General features: G+C 28.4%; 1 protein-coding gene across 1 annotated transcript; it reads right to left on the bottom strand.

Annotated features, from left to right (window-relative positions):
- Nucleotides 1–6078: 6078 nt before the first annotated feature.
- Nucleotides 6079–15943, bottom strand: LOC107858395 (paired amphipathic helix protein Sin3-like 2). The gene is made up of 13 exons (XM_047407877.1): nt 15939–15943; nt 15621–15818; nt 15358–15532; nt 15161–15256; nt 14962–15074; nt 11570–11632; nt 8759–8915; nt 8559–8657; nt 8373–8484; nt 8061–8197; nt 7702–7777; nt 7414–7610; nt 6079–6180 (listed from the first exon to the last, which is right to left on the bottom strand). Exons 1-13 carry the CDS (start codon nt 15941–15943, stop codon nt 6079–6081), a joined length of 1530 nt encoding a protein of 509 aa, XP_047263833.1.
- Nucleotides 15944–16958: the final 1015 nt, after the last annotated feature.

Below are 16958 nucleotides of genomic sequence, written 5' to 3'. Positions count from 1 at the left end.
TCACAGCCTCACAGGTTTTGGATCTCTTGTCATCGATATTATATAGGGGTGTTAGTTTATGTGACATGCAACAAAACACTAAACTATGTTGTATACTTACATTTTGAAATTATGCTCCTGGTTGTAATATTATTACATACAAGTAGGTTTTTCGAGATGTAATGAAACTATATCAACAAGATTATACGATGTTAGATATTTAAATATTTAAATTATATTCCTCAACCTTTGTGATTGGTAATTAAATTATGCTAGATTTTTCTACTTCAGTCTAGGTTATATTATAACTTATAATAAATGACAATTATAAGAATTCCACAAAGTGCAGTTAGTCTTTTTGGTAGCATTTTGAGTTAAGTAATAGATTTGTAATTAATGCAATTCACCTAAGATGGGAAAATTGTGTGGTCAAGTTTAGTAATAAATTCGTAATTAGTGCAATTCACCTTAGATGGGAAAAGATTAATCGGTTAGTCAAATTTTTTAGTTCATTTTATTTGTTCATTTTGGATTTGTACGAATCTCTTGAAAAATAACAATTGATATGAGGATTTTATTATAGTATATTTTAATTAATGTTTAATATTAGATTTTGAAAAATAATTTGACATAAGTAATTAATGATAAGGATAAATTTGAAAAAAGTAATTGTTTTTCTTAAAAAAGAAAAATTGGGGATAGGGAGAAGGGAAAATAGGGAGCGAATTACAATGTGGGAAATTGAATTCTCACCAACAAGGTGAAATTTCAGGTAGCTAACCAATTGAGCTATTATGATAAAAATGACAAGTAAAATGAAAAATCTATTTTTGAAATAGTGAACAAATAAAAGTGACCGAAGGCGAAGGGAGTATTTTGAATTATATTTATAACTATCTTTTGAGTATAGAGTTTAACTTAATAAGACATGTTTACCTAAAAGTAAAAAATCATGCACGATTCGTTATAACGAAATTAACGACTTACTGTAGTAGATTATAGTAAGTCGTAAAATAACAGTCATAACTTATGAGGTCATAAAATATACGCGACGACCTAATAACCACTTAAAGACAAATTTATATTTTGACATAATTATATATTTAAAGATAATGCGTTAACAAAGTACGTTAAAATTACACATCGAGTGACGACAAAAATGAAACTTCTTACATTGTACTAAAAACCTAATCCGCTAGAATCTGGACCGACTAACGATTAATTATTGTAATATTATGCAACGTGGCGCAAGGACAAAATTTCAGTAATACATTAACTAATAGATAAGTTATCACGAACGCTTGAAATGACTAGATGTACCCATATTTATTAAGTTTTATAAAGTAATTGTCAGATCAGCTACAAAGCGGAACATTAGCTGATTCAGTATTTATACGTCTAGAAGATGAGACCGACAAAAATAAAGATGTTGAGATAGATGTGTAATCATACTAAGAGAGAAAGAATTAGTAACAAAGATGTTAGACAATAGTATAATTGTATAGACAAAATATTCTCTTTCCTACAATAGTATTTTATTACTGATTGTGTAGTTATAACAATATATATTTTTTCCTAGAATAGAACTCTAACCAACAGTTGTATAACCATAAGTATTTCATTATGTATTATGGAATAAAAAAAGTTGTTATTCAGAAAATCTTGGTTTCTCTTATTTTTCTGTCATGGTATCAGAGCCACTATCTAAATTTTTTTTTCTTTTTCCGTGCTTTTTGTATTCTTTGCACAGGTACTTTGCTAACTTCTTTAAGTTCCTTTTGTTCTCTCTATTCTCCCCCCCCCCCCTTCCCCCCGCTTTGTAATCAATCGATAAATGGATTCACAATCCTATTCGCACGATTTGTTCTCCACAAAATTGGATGGTTCCGATTTTGCTCTTTGGGAATTCCACTTTGGAATCTTTGTTCAAGGCAAGGGCCTTTTTGGGTTGTTAGATGGATTTGATCGTCCACCAACAAATGCAAAATGAAAGTGACCTCCATAATAGACAAGACGAGGGAGATGAAACTGATAGATATGGTACATACATGTGAAGAGAAGAAATGCCAAATTGCTGTAAGGGGGAGGTGTGAGAGGTTGATCGAAAAAGTATTGAGAGAGGTGATTAGAAAGAACACGCCACACCTAAAATTTGCCAAGGACATAATTCTAGATAAGAGGACTTGATAGTCGAGGATTAGAGTAGCTAGAATGTTAGTAGGTAGTTAAGCTTTGTCTAGCTTTTCTTAGCAGTATTCATGTTATTATTCTCCTACTTTTTCATTCTTCAATTTTAACATTTCTGTCTTTTTGTAGAACTGAGAATCTATTAAAAACAATCTCTCTACTTTGTGAAGATAAGGTTAAAGTTGTGTATACACTATATAATTACCCTTCTCCATACCCACTTCTTATGAGATACAATGAAGATACGGTCAATGCAATTCACCTCGATCACATGGCAAGAAATGTCACAATTTGGATCTCTTCGGAGCGATATTATACAGTGGTATTAGTTTATGATGTGACAAATGCAATAAAATACTAAACTATGTTGTATACTTTCATTTTGAAATTATGCTCCTGCAGATAAGTGGGTTTTTCATCTTTAATTAGCAATATTATACTTCAAAAAAAACTCAGACATTAATTGAAGAACTCTCTATTGAATGATTGATTGTTCTTTTTTCATATCTTAAAAAAAAGAGCCTCCCTTTTTATTCATTTGAAAATTCGAGATGTAATGAAACTATATCGACAAGATTATACGATGTTAGATATTTAAACATTTAAATTAAATTCCTCAACCCTTGTTATTGGTAATTAAATTATGCTGGATTTTTCTACTTCAGTCTAGGTTATATTATAACTTATAATAAATGACAATTATAAGAATTCCACAAAGTGCAGTTAGTCTTTTTGGTAGTATTTAGTGTTAAGTAATAAATTTGTAATTAATGCAACTCACCTAAGATGGGAAAAATTATGTGGTCAAGTTTAGTAATAAATTCGTAATTGTGCAATTCACCTTAGGTGGAAAAAGATTAATTGGGTGGTCAATTTTTTTTTTCTCACCAATATCATGTTATGTCTATAGTTCATGTGGTATGTGACAAAACTTCAAGACTATATTGGATACTTAATTTTGAAATTATACTTCAATTTTCATGATAAGGAATTAGATGACTTTGTGAGGTTAATTTAATTTTTTTGCACCCAATGGAATTAATAAGTGATAAGTTCGTTGTCATTGCAATCCACTTCAAATGGCAAAAAGGTTATGTGGTCATATTTCTTCTCAACAAATTTCATGTGATTTAAAGTCTAACTCTCCTTAATATTATTAGGGTGGATAGATGTGTCAAATAGGTGAATTGTGCCAGTTTAGGCGAATTAAAATGAATTAAGTTAATAAACAGATAGATTATTGACACATTCAAAAGTTATTTGGGTAAAAATTAATGGTGCTAAAATGCAGGTGATAATTCGATTAGCTCAAATTTTACTAAATTTTAGTTATTTTGTTTATTCTTTTATAAACTTTTGACACCTAATATAATTATTTTTTCTTTATTATAGCTATAAATAACATATCAAATAAGTTTTATAAAAATATTTTGTAAACAGTTTGTTTGACAAGATTTCTCCTTGTGTCATTTGGGTTACATATAAGCCAACTTTTTATAGGTGGGTTGGATTAAAATAGACTAGGCTAATAATAGGAAGAATTATCCCAAACTTCGATGAGTTATGTTTTGGCATAATACATAAACATGTCCTTTAACTAGCTATCAAATCATATCTATGACCTCCAACTTCAGGTGTGCACAAGTAGACAATTAAACTTGTATAAAGTTGATCAAGTAAACACACACGTCTTATGTGGTATAATACGATAAGAATTGACCACGTAGGATGTCACATAGGACATATATGTCTACTTGTTCAACTTTATATATGTTTAAGTGTCTACGTGCACACCCAAAGTTAGAGGTCATAAATGTGATCTGACATCAAGTTAAAGGTCATGTTTATGTGTTATGCCTTATGTTTTTATAGACTAACTTTGTCATGTGAGGACATTTGATAATGTTAGAACCCTTAACAAACGTACAATTAATACGAATAATTGTATGTCTCTAATAATTGATTAACCAAAAACATAAAAATGAAGAAAAAAATTTAATATACCTCACATCACATATGATTAGAGTTTAGCATCAAGTAAACCATGCAGGGTTAGATGAAACAAATGATGAATATATGCAACATTCTTATAAGTTTTCAATTAAACAATTTAAAATATGTTTTAAATCCACTAAGTAACGCTATAAATTTGATCCAAAGAGCATGACAGAAGTGCCACATTAAAGCAACAATAATCTTTTCCTTTTTGCAATATTTTTCTTTTAATTGCCCCTTCTTCTTTCCTCCGCTACTCTTTAACCCCTTAAAAATAAGAAATTTCATGTTAATTTCGATTATTTGAAGAGAACATGAACAAATGTTTCATTAGGAGGTGAGTGAGGAGAAATAAAAGTAGACCGAGATAATATAAAAGAGAGGTGATTAGACAGGATATGACACACGTGCAATTTACCGATGATGTGATCCTAAACATGAAACTATGAAGATTGTAAATTAAAGTAGAAGGTTAGTAGACATTGAAGTGTTGTCTAATATCCTGATGAGTATTATCATAATTATTATTCACGCACTATCTTATTTTTCAATTCTCTTATTACGTGTTATTTTCTTTACTTCAATTATCGTATTATTTATTTTTTCTATTGTTCTTTTTTCAATATTGAAGTAATGAACTTGTAATATTATCTCCTTCGAGCATCATCAAAGAGGTAGAAAGATGCCTAATACGCTTCTTGTTAGGCCCAACTTAATATTATTATAGCTTTACATATTGACCCAATAATATCTCCATGCAGTTCTTCTGAATTACGAAGAGGACTCAAGATCGGATTGAAGAACACATTGAATAAAAAAACTAGCCAACACATTTTACTTGATGGTTAAATGGTGAAAAAAATGAGTTGTATACCTTATCAGAAATTGTACACAACTATAGACCAAATAAACTATAAAATGTAAGTTGATTAATAGTGCACACTGCACACTACAATCTGAACAACCACTATTGTTTCATAATGTATCATATTATATTGTATATTGTTTTAGTGAATATGATATTTAGATAAATTGTATCATTTTCCATCATTACATAATATCATACATCAATAATTTAAAGGATAAACTTATTAGAAAAACAGGGTACGAGGATAAAATATGATTATTAACTAATAAGTTAGGTAAAATGAGAAAAAATAATAAGGTAACGATACAATCCCACTAAATAGGTCGTTTAATAAAATGAGTCTTTTCGTCGTTACCTAATGATGAAACTTAACGATAAGATACAGTAAAATTTATATATCAGTCAAACCAAACAAGATTACCTTTTGATTTAGTTGTATCCAAGGGTGGCTCAAGGGTAAGACTAGTAAAACATTCGTTTTAGGCCCTAAAAATTTGAGGCCTCAAAAATTTTAATAGTAAACTCTATGAAATAACTTCACTTGAAATAATAATGAAGATTGTGAAATACATTTTTAAAAGCTTATCTAAAAAATAATATATAAAAAAAAGAAATAAGTTCTCATTTTTACAATAAATATTTTAGAACTTTGAACTAGACAACTCAAACTTTATATTAATAAATAAAGTTTTAACAACAACATCCAAAGTTAATGCATTGCAAACAAATAACTAACATCTTATTAACTAGAACTAATCTTTACTTTTATTGAGAAGCATATTAATATGTGAAGTTAAAGGTTATGTATCTTTTGAAATACCTTGTTGCATCTCTTTTCATGTATTATGAACAATTACAAATGAGAAAATAAAAGAACACTGTTGATTTGCTAGAAGGAAAGATATTATTCAAGAAATCATTAATAATTTTTTAGCTAATCAAAATGAATCTTTACTAATTAAAATTAAAACAGCACAAAAAATTCCAAGCAACATCAATCTTCGAAAATATATTAAGTTAATTCATAATTTGCAAAAGGAGGATGGTTACTAATAAAGATAGTGTTTAAGAATGTCAATGGCTGAAGAGTCTGCCAACAATTTTGTGAATTCTTTAAGCAAATCTGGATGACCATTGAGAAGTTTGGCAACCTATGCAATACAAAAATGAAGATAGTCATAAATAAAAACATGAAGATCATCGAAAAGTTTGACAACTTACATATTGTACTATTTGTGCATCCAAATTAAAGAAAAGACAATGTATTTACGGGACATAATGAGGCCTAAACTAACTGATTTGAAGAAGCAGTTAGATGCTATGACGATTGTAGTTGATGATTTAGATGCGACTGTGGTGGCTGCTAGTGATCAATTGGCACAGCAACGTATTGCTTTTATTAGTAAGAAGAAAAAATAATGTCTTGAATTGCTTCTAAATTGAAGTTTGCCGATGATGATGTTGGTATTCTTAAAGCTCAGGCTGCATAGGGCAGACAAGTGTTTAATTTTGTGAATTTTTTTTTACGATGGTATGACTTATCAAGAGGAATAGCCTCTTATAGTTAAGGTTGCAGATGATAGACGACAAGTGTGATTTTGTTAAATTTTTGTGTCTTATGTAGAGGAATAATAGACAAGTTTGAGTTTCTTAAATATTCTTAAGATGTCCCAGCTTATCAAGTGGCTTTGCCTCTCATAGTTAATTTCCTTTACCTATGCAAAAAAACCATTTTGTAAAAAAAAAAAAAAGCATCCAAATTAAAAACGACTTATCACCTTATGGTAGACTTCAGAGATATTTTTGTGCTCCTCTCTGTACATCTTCAAATTGTCGAAGAAGGATTTGAACAAATGGTCATCGTTTTGAAAATGTTTCTGCACGAAGTGGTAACCTCAACAATTAAAACTCTACCTTTCGTATGTGCATTTCATATTGAATAAAATTATAATAATGATTATGTAATTCTTGGAAACTTCAATGTCTAACCTTTTTAATTAATTAAAGAACCTCATTATTTTCTTGTACGGTGTTATTAGCAATGCAATAATATTATGATTAATCAGAGGCTCGTTATTTCCTCATTTTTATGACACGATAGAATATAATTCACTTCCCAAACTTTTCAGTTTTTTATTTCAATACTCCAAATTCACATTAGAACAAGAATCATTCCAAAATACATAATTTTTCCTATTCATTTAGTTTTTACGTTAACTTTATAGGACGAAATCTTAAAATATTATTGCTTTAAATACAAATTTTATAATACTAACTGTTATGAAATATACGTACGTACAATGCATGCAGATAAGAACTAGTAAAAAAGGAAAAAAATAAAGACTTATTATCGAATTCACTAATTCAGAAGATAAGAAAATAACCTTCAGTTTCTTCACAAAGCTGATAGCTTCTTCAAACTTAATTCTCTGTGGAGGAGCCTCATTTTCTTCTTTTATTTGATAAGTTGAAGGAGCCTCAGTTTTACACTTCTTCTCAATGTCTTTCACTTCTTTCTTTACTAACTTGGAGTTGGTATTCCCTTCATTCCACTTAGTTGTTTCACTTGCAAGAAATTCAACTGCAAAAGCATTAACCAATCAATATGGAATCACATATATACTTATGTAACACAACAAGTTTTCTATCATGAAATTAATTTCAAGACTTACCAACTTGTTCATGACACTCTATAAATTTATTGAATCCCTCTATAAGATCAGGATGTTTTCCAAGTGTATCAGCAATCTGAAATGAGTATCATTTTCGCTTTCAAATCTATGATGCTTAAACAACAACAACAACAGCCAGACCGACTTGTTCATCATTTCAAAGATATTAATACCATAAAATCCAATAAGAACAAGATTTAGTACCTATGTTTCTCTCTATTGTGGTAAAAAAGAGAACATGTTTAATAAAAAATGAATCTAATACTGAATACAGTCAAGCAAACCACAGATAGCAGAATTAATAAAAATTAATGCCGTATTGAAATTAAAAAGCTCGATTAATCGCATGATAGACGTACCAAACTTTGTAACTTGTTCCTTGTAATTCTTTCTGTGCTATAAATATGGAGACATTTTAAGAATGCCTGATAATCAGTTGGACTTTGTAGTCTTTCTTTTACCTTTTCACAGAAAGTGAACTCTTTGCGATACGTATCTGACAAGATCAAGCAAATTATATTAAAAAGAATATTTACCAAACTTAGAAACATTATACTAAAAACAAATGCATACACCAACAAATTTACCAAAATCAAAGTGAAATAATACCAAAAAGAAACTATGAGACATCTGTAAGCAATTTCTAGCAAAGAATAGTACAAATATTCAACCTTTTTGATTATTAATAACAGCATGATCCAACGGATTGACAGTAGTTGAATATGGCAAGAATCTGGTGAACTCATCTAGCAAATCTGAATGGTCATTAAGAAGAATAGAAACCTACACATAGTAACAAGAAAACATGACAAAGGTCCTCTATAATATTTGTGTATCCAAATTACAAATTTTATCACCTCATTGTACATCTCTTTAATGTCCTTGCCCTCATGATTCCCATACAAGAGAATAATATCTAAGAATGATTTGTACTTATAATCATTTCCTAAACGTTCCTGGAAGAAGTTATTATCAAAAAGTTAGGAGTAAAGTTTTTTATAGAAGAAAAACATAGGCTTTTATATATTATTAAATCATAAGGTAATAGAAATGTTACCTTTATTTTATTCACGAAATTAATTGCTTGTTCAGAGGCAAATTTTTTGTCAACTTCGGGCTTACTAGCACCAGCACCAACGCAATTATTGCCAGTTCTGCGACTGCCACCTCCTCTTTCGGCCAAACTAGTTTCACCAACTTGTGATTGATCATAACTAATTCATTTGAGAAAAATAAAAAAATACATTAGAATCATAGTCATATATAGCCACTCAAATATAATGCTTCAAAATGAAGGGAGAGGTGTAACCATGAATTTGAGATCAGAGCTCAAATTCTAATATAGACAGGTGATCTGTTCACACATAAATAATTCTCGGTAACCAAAGTTACTACAAAAGTAATTGTTGGAGATAACAAGTGGAATATTTGAGACGTAAGGCTTAACATTAAATTTGTCAATATATTTTATTTAGATACTTGATTAAATACTTATTTTAATTGAGCACCTAACACATGGTAATATGTTTAGATTTTTAAAACCTATTGTACACACAGTCAAACAATTATTAGATAGTTAAGTTAATGATATAAAATAAATTATCTCATTATTTATACACATGTATCTCAATTAGAACATATTTAAGGTTTTAAGCCTTATTAAATTCATTGTATATAATTAAAAGAGATACTTTATTTTCGGATTTCTTACACAATGATATCAGGAAACGAAAAAATCAGCTAATGGACGCATGCATGTATATGTAATGTAATGTATCTATATTGTGTGAATAACGTATAACCATGTATATTTGATGTATATACATCCATATATATCGTTATATAATGTTTATACATTGTTATATAATATATATATATAGTGTATCAATATAGTATAAATAATGTATAGCTATAAATATATGACATATAACCAATGTATTCACATTATTATACACAAAATTAAATGAAGATGAAAAAATGACCATTGATTCTAATATTAATTTAATAGGATAACAAATTTACTAAACAAATATAATTAAAATCAAAATTTAAGGGTGGGAGTAGGGGTGTTCATGGGTCGGTATTGGTCGGTGATTGGTCAAAATCATAACCAAACCAACTTAGTTGGTTTTTAAATTTCTAAAACCAAACCAAACCAACGTTGACATTTCATATGTTGGTTTGGTGGTATACTTAGGCAAAACCATGAATAACACCATATGAACGCTTCGACAAAAGTATTTAGAAACTACATATAAGAGAATGATATGATAACCCCCCCAAAAGGTAAACACATAAATTTTTTGCTCAATATATAGGGACCAAAAAGAAAGTTCAAAACTAGTGATTATCTATGGTCTAATAAAACTCACCTATAAAATCCCATAGATAACAAGATAATTTTCACAATTAGTATTGTTTGTCATTTAAAGTGCGAAAATCATATAGAATCTCATAACCATCAACTAGATGGAGACATATGACTAAAAGTGATACGACTAAAGTTAAATTCATGATTAAAATTTAAAATATAAAAAATATTTATATTTTATTTATGAATAGTATATAAACAATCTATATATGCATATATATGTGTGTGTATACATATATATACATACATACATATATATATATATATATTATTTTTATCGGTTTGATTTGATTATTTTGTCGGTTATTTAGAGTAAAACTAAAATCAAACAACATAAGTATCGATTTTAAAAATTTAAAACCAAACCAAACCTAACCAAATATCAATTTTTTTAATCGATTTGGTTTGGTTCGCGGTTCGGTTTGGTTTTTAACCAAACCATGAATACCCCTAGGTGGGAGAGAGAAAAGATAGGAGTGGTTACCAATGCTTGAGCCATTTTTGGTAATTATTTTATAGTGGATCATTTCCTTCATTTTTTCTTATAAGATTAACTTAACTAGCTAATATATATTCAAGAGTGCACACAATGTTTCCCCAAATGGGTGAAGATCCATCCAAACCAATACAACTCTCTTTATCTTCAGTTTTACCTGACAATTCTATGTGATAGAAAAAAATTATAAAACTTGCTTTAGGCAAATTGTAATTTGTCATAGCAACTCTTCAATTCTTAAAATTTATCATAATATGAAGGAACATGTTATACTTTACCCTTTGGTGTCAAAACAAGTTCCTAGCTTGTTTCAAATTAGAAAATGCATCATTAATTGTCAATTTTTGTTTACTAGAATCAACTCTGCCAACACTTTTGCCACCACCTCTTCCGCTAAGACCACTTTCAGAAATTTGTGATTGACTTTATATTTATTTGAGAAAAAAAAAAACATAACAGATAGAACCTCAATTAAAAGTTATCGATCAAATTTATTGTTGTGAATCTCTTTTTCTCATATATTCTAATAGCGTTAAGATACAGTTACATTAATTTTAAATCTGTGCTTATTTTGGACTAATTGTAAAAGTTTTTGATAGTTCATTCAAAATTGACAAATTCCTTGAAACGATTGATATAACCAAATAAATAGTGGATCTATTGCTATTTTATAACAATTTTGCCCTAAAATTGAATTAACAAACAAATAAAAAGCAAATAAGGCACACTCGTACAAACACAACATGGGTAAATACCCAAATCGTTATCTTCATTTGTGTCTGATAATTCTTAGTGGTAGATAATAAAAATGGTAAGACATATGCTAACTTATTAGATATGACAAAAAACGAAAAATAGCATAAAGTCATGTACATAAAAAATCATAAAATTATAGACACCACACAACATATAACATCTAAAAATCATTAATTTATCAATAATCCAACAAATTCAAAGAAAACAAACAAGTCATGTACATAAAAAAATTATGAAGAGCTTACCATTTTCCACGAAAAGAGTCAAATGGATGTTTATCATTTGACTCATCTCTCAATCGCTTCATGCTGTGAAAACAGAAAAGTAAATTCTGCAACAACTTTTACAATAGACAAGACAAAGAAATAACAATTAAACATACCTCGTTCTCTAAAAGAACTCACCTCTTGATGTCTTCTGAAAAATAAAAATAAAATATCTTAGCAGATCTATCAATCAAAAAAGTTAAATCAATGATTCAGATGATGAAAAATTATCTTTACTTTTTCCTTTTCCCTTTTTCCTTTTTCCTTCTTTTTCCCTCCTCTTGAACTTGGAAGAACTATAACACACATATAAAAGTTTGAGAAACAAAGAACTAAAAGATAAATAGGTGAAGTGAAAAAATAAATTGAGGAAAAAAAATGTTACTGTTGTATATCTTATGTTTTGCATAAAATATGTTCTTTCGATATCAGACTATTTATATTTATATAATCTCAACGCAATTTGATTGCTATGTAAAAAAGGAATAATATTGAAATAGACTCGAAATTAATGCATGTGCATATTTTGAAATTCATTAATCAGTCCAAATTTTAAAATTCTTAAGTAACTTACACGATACAAACAATTTTGTTTGAATAATTGATACATATATTTGATTTATGCAAAGAAATTGTCACTATAAATTTATTACATATATGTTTTTTCACAAAACATATTAATTCAAAGAAATAATTACTCAAAATGCTTCATTTATACAATAATCGATTATTTTTTATTTATATCTAATATAAGTTCTTTTTATATATTTGCAAATTTGAGAGCAAATGGAATCATGTCGATTGAACACTAAGACGCTGTTGAATATTTTAAATTTTTAAAATTATACTTATCAATTTTCATAATAAATAATTAGATTATTTTAGATCACACTATATTACTCTAGGTTACGTTTGATTACATTATAAGATTTATTAATATTCCAAAAAAGAGCCTTTAGTATTTTGTTAGTATTTTTGGTTATGTTCTTAATATATAGTCAGTGTAATTCATCTCAAAATGAAAAATAAAATAAAATATGTGGTCAGATCTTTCTTATCAACATTATGTATTTGTATAAGTTTGTGTTATATGCTACAAAATATTAAAATTGTTCGAACATCATATTCTAAAATTGTGCTCATCAGTATAAAATTATCGTATATGATGGTTACGTTAATGTTGTTGTGATAAATTGTGACAAGGCACAAGTATCTTTTGAACTATACCCGATGTTGCTATGCCACATAATTTTACGAGGGTTCTATTATCTTCCTAAATTCATTTTTCTATATTTTTGTGCTTCTTTTTGGTGATGTGGATGTCAAGTAGCGGATTATTTTTGTGATTTTCTTGTGTTGACTTGGCAGCCATGTCAACATGAAAATACAAAAAAAATGAGGTGGGGAGGGAGGGGAAGGTAATTAAATAGGATCCCCATATAGTTTAGATGTATCATAACAACTTCGGGTATAATTTTTAGATGTATCAATTGGCAAGAAGTGTCACACGTTGCATATCTCTTCTCATCAATATTTATGTATTAGTATTAGTTTATGTAACGAAACACTAAGACTTTTGTATATTCATATTTTGAAACTATATACAACAGTTTTTCACTGTAAAATTATTGCATACATTTCAGTTTTTCATCTTTAAATCAAAATTACTTCTAAAAGAACATACATTAATTGAGGAGGAGTTTTTTTGTAGAAGGATTGGTTCTTTTGCTTCATATTTATAAAATTCATTTTTTGTCCATTTGAAATCTCGAGATGTAATGAAATTATATCAACAAGACTATAATCTAAATTGTATTTTGCAATTCTTCTTATTGAAAATTAAATTATGCTAGGTTATGTCGCGTCACTCTAGGTTATAATAACGATAACAACAATAACATACCAAGTAAAAGGCCCACAAGTGAGATCTGAAAAGGATAGAGTGTATGTAGTCCTCATTACTACTTCATGGAGCAGAGAGCCAATTTTCGAAAGACTCTTAGTTTAAGTACAACAAGTCCAAGTACAAAGAAGAAGGAAACAGTGAAGAAAATATGAAAACTAACAAGAGAAACAATTCAAAATCTGCAAGAAGAAACAAGAACAACAATAAAATAGTAGACAATCCAAGCACAACAAACACAAGACTATGATAGATATCACAAGCAAGAACTACAATACTATGGCTAGTACAACGACAAACACCAACAAGCCTAATTAAACCATAAAATAAAAAGTAAGAAAACATTCCTACCCTACTAATCTTCTTTCATAATACGTGTTCTCTACACTGTTCTATCTAAGACTATTAGATTTTAATTATGAAATTATGTGAATTCCACAAAGTGCAATCAGTTCTTTTGTAGTATTTTGAGTTAAGTGATAAATTTGTAATTAATAATTTATCTCAGATAGAAAAAAATGATGTGATTAATAATTTACATCAATTTTTGCGAGGTCTTAGATTGTACTGGATTATATATACAATTACTCTAGCATTATGAACTAAATGACTTTATGAGGTCAATTTAAAAATTTTCAGAAAATGAAATTGATTATTTTGGTTAAGTGATAAATTTGAAGTCACTACAATCCACTTCAAATGACATGAAGGTTATGTGGTCACATTTTTCACCAAATTTTATGTGATCTAAAGTCTAATGCTCCTTAATATTAACTCAGGTGATTGGATATGTCAAATGGGTTGATGGTGCTGAATTTAGGTGAATTAAAATGAATGAAGTTAATAAATAGAAGAGTTATTGATACATTAAAAAGTTATTTGGAGTGAAATTTATTGGAATAGGATGTGGGTCATAATCAATTCGCTTAATTTACTAAATTTTAATTATTTTGTTTGTTTTTTCATAAATTTTTGATATCTAATAATTTTTTAATATCAAATAAGAAAATATTTTTGAAACTAGTTTGACAACATCTCTTGTGAGTTAATTTTGGTTACATATTAGTCCATCTTTTTCACGACGTGTGTTGAAATGGACAAATGGATATATTATCCCAAACATGAATGGAATGGATAAGTTATATTTTTATAGCCTAACTTACACCACTATGATGAGATTTGATAATTCTAGAATGCTTAATGTATGCACAATTAATACAAACATAGTGTATCTCTAATGATTTATTAACCCAAAAAAAGGAAGAAAAAACTAATATACCTCCCAAATTGTCAATGTTTATAGTATTTAGCAACCAATGCAGGGCTAGATAAAAAGAAATGATGAATAATTAGATACAAAGATTTAGGTTTTCACTAAAATAATTTGAAAAAACTATTAAATATACATGCATCATTGTAAATTTGAACAAAAGGGCACGAGATCAGAAGTGCTACATTTCAATTCAACGATGTTCTATCATCGTTCAAATTAGACAATAAATTGATAGTAACTGAATCATCTCGAAAGAATCTAGTGAACTCCTCTAGCAAATCTGGATAGTCATTGAGAAGTGTGGCAATCTACACAAATAAGAAAATAGTAATAACAAATAAGAACATGAAGATCATCTATAATATATGTATTTAGATAATAAATATTTTACCACCTTATGGTACAACTTGTTGACGTCATTGCGCTCCTTCCCATACTTGCACATAATATCTAGGAAGGATTTGTATTCATCGTCATTTCCTAAACGCTCCTGTAAAAAAATTATATGCGAGTATGTTAAGACTAAAGCTTTTTAAAAAGGAACACGACATGCTTCTTATTATTAAAATCGTAAGATAACAGTAATGTAACCTTTATTTTTCCCACAAAAGTTAATGCTTGTTCATAGTAGTTTGCTTTCTTCTCATCTTCATTGAGGATTGAAATTTCATAACCCTCAGGCAAGAAAGGATTTAATCCACGGAGTAAATTAGGATGCCCTTTAAACAATTCTTTCACTATTGATATGACACCAATAGTATCAATTCTATGAGGAATATTTAAAGATTTAGTCCCACATAAATCATCAAATTATGATAGAAATTAATGACAATAGGCAAATTGTAGTAGCAGACCTTCGATTCTTAAAATTTATCATAATCTGAAGAAACGTAGTATACTTCTCTCTTTGATATGGAAACATGTCCCTAACTTGTTTCAAATAAGAAAACGCATCATCAATAGTTAGCTTCGGATTACTAGCTCCAACTCCATCAACACGGTTTCCACCTCTTCGATCCAAAGCACTTGCAGGAACTTGTGATTGATTATAGCTTCATTCAAAAAATTAAATCAAATATAATACATAAAATTAATTATAATCAAGAGAAGTCAGTCAAATTTATTGATGCAGATCTCCTTCTCCCATATACTCCAACAGAGATAAGTTATACCTCATCTACTTTACATTAATTTAATTTTAGGTTAAAAATAAATTTTGTTTATAGTTCATCCAAAATTCACAACTTTTCCTTAATATGATTGATATAGCCAAAATAAATAGTATTTTTTTGCTAAACAAACACAACACAAGGAAAAAGTACAATCATTATTTTTAGTTCTTCCTACTAGTTTTCAATGGAAGAGAAAAAAAAATGATAAGACATAATCTGAGTTTAGAAATTGGTTTCTAATTTATTTTTTTTATCACAAAGTTACACACACTACACAATAACTAAAACTCACTGACCTAACAAAAATTCAACAAATCAAAAAAAAAAGTTAAAACAAGTCATGTAAATAAAAAATCACAAAAGATAGCGAAGGGCAAAGAACTTACGATTCTTCATGGAAAGAACCAAACAAACACTTATCATTTACGTCATTCCTCAATCGCTTCATACTGCAAAATAGAACAACAACAATAAGTTTCACAAAAGAAAAAATTAAAAATAAAATAAAATTAAGACATGCTCCATTCTCTACAAGAATAAAGTTTTTTGAGAAAGAAAATTCTAAAGGTACAGTAGCTCTATATAAAAAAAAAAACTAATAGCTTATATTAAAAAATAAAATTTCATTGAATTCATCTTTGTCTACCTTTGTAGGTCTCAAAAGAACTACCACACACAAAAAACTAAATTTGAGAATTAAAGAAGCAAAAAGTGAAGAGGTCGGGCAAAAAAATGAATTGAGAAAAAAAATATTATTGATGTATATATGATGTCTTGAATATATAAGATATCAACGAAACTTGATTGATATGCTGAAAAGGTATAATTTTAAAATGGTCACAAAATTAAATGACATGTGTGCACATTTTGAAATTCATTAATGAGCCCAAATTTTTAAATTTATAAGTAACTTATACCTCCTCCGTTTGTTGGTCCTTTTACTAAAAATATTTATTTTATTTTAGTTGTCCAAATTCTAAAATCAAGAAAAGTTTATTGTGTTTTTCCAATATTACTCCT

The sequence above is a fragment of the Capsicum annuum genome, chromosome 2, assembly GCF_002878395.1.
Source record: "Capsicum annuum cultivar UCD-10X-F1 chromosome 2, UCD10Xv1.1, whole genome shotgun sequence".
In the NCBI taxonomy this organism is placed as follows: Eukaryota; Viridiplantae; Streptophyta; class Magnoliopsida; order Solanales; family Solanaceae; genus Capsicum; species Capsicum annuum.
Note: the sequence above shows the minus strand (reverse complement) of the source record. Positions and strands in the feature narration are given on the sequence as shown.

Bases quoted from the DNA above. Each gene is read 5' to 3' on its own strand.
- LOC107858395 (XM_047407877.1), bottom strand. The intron at 15,075-15,160 runs GTGGTAAAATAT...TTATTTGTGTAG, and splicing joins TCAACAAGTTGTACCATAAG to ATTGCCACACTTCTCAATGA. The intron at 6,181-7,413 runs GTTATTTTCTTA...TGTATTGCATAG, and splicing joins GCTTTGTGAAGAAACTGAAG to GTTGCCAAACTTCTCAATGG.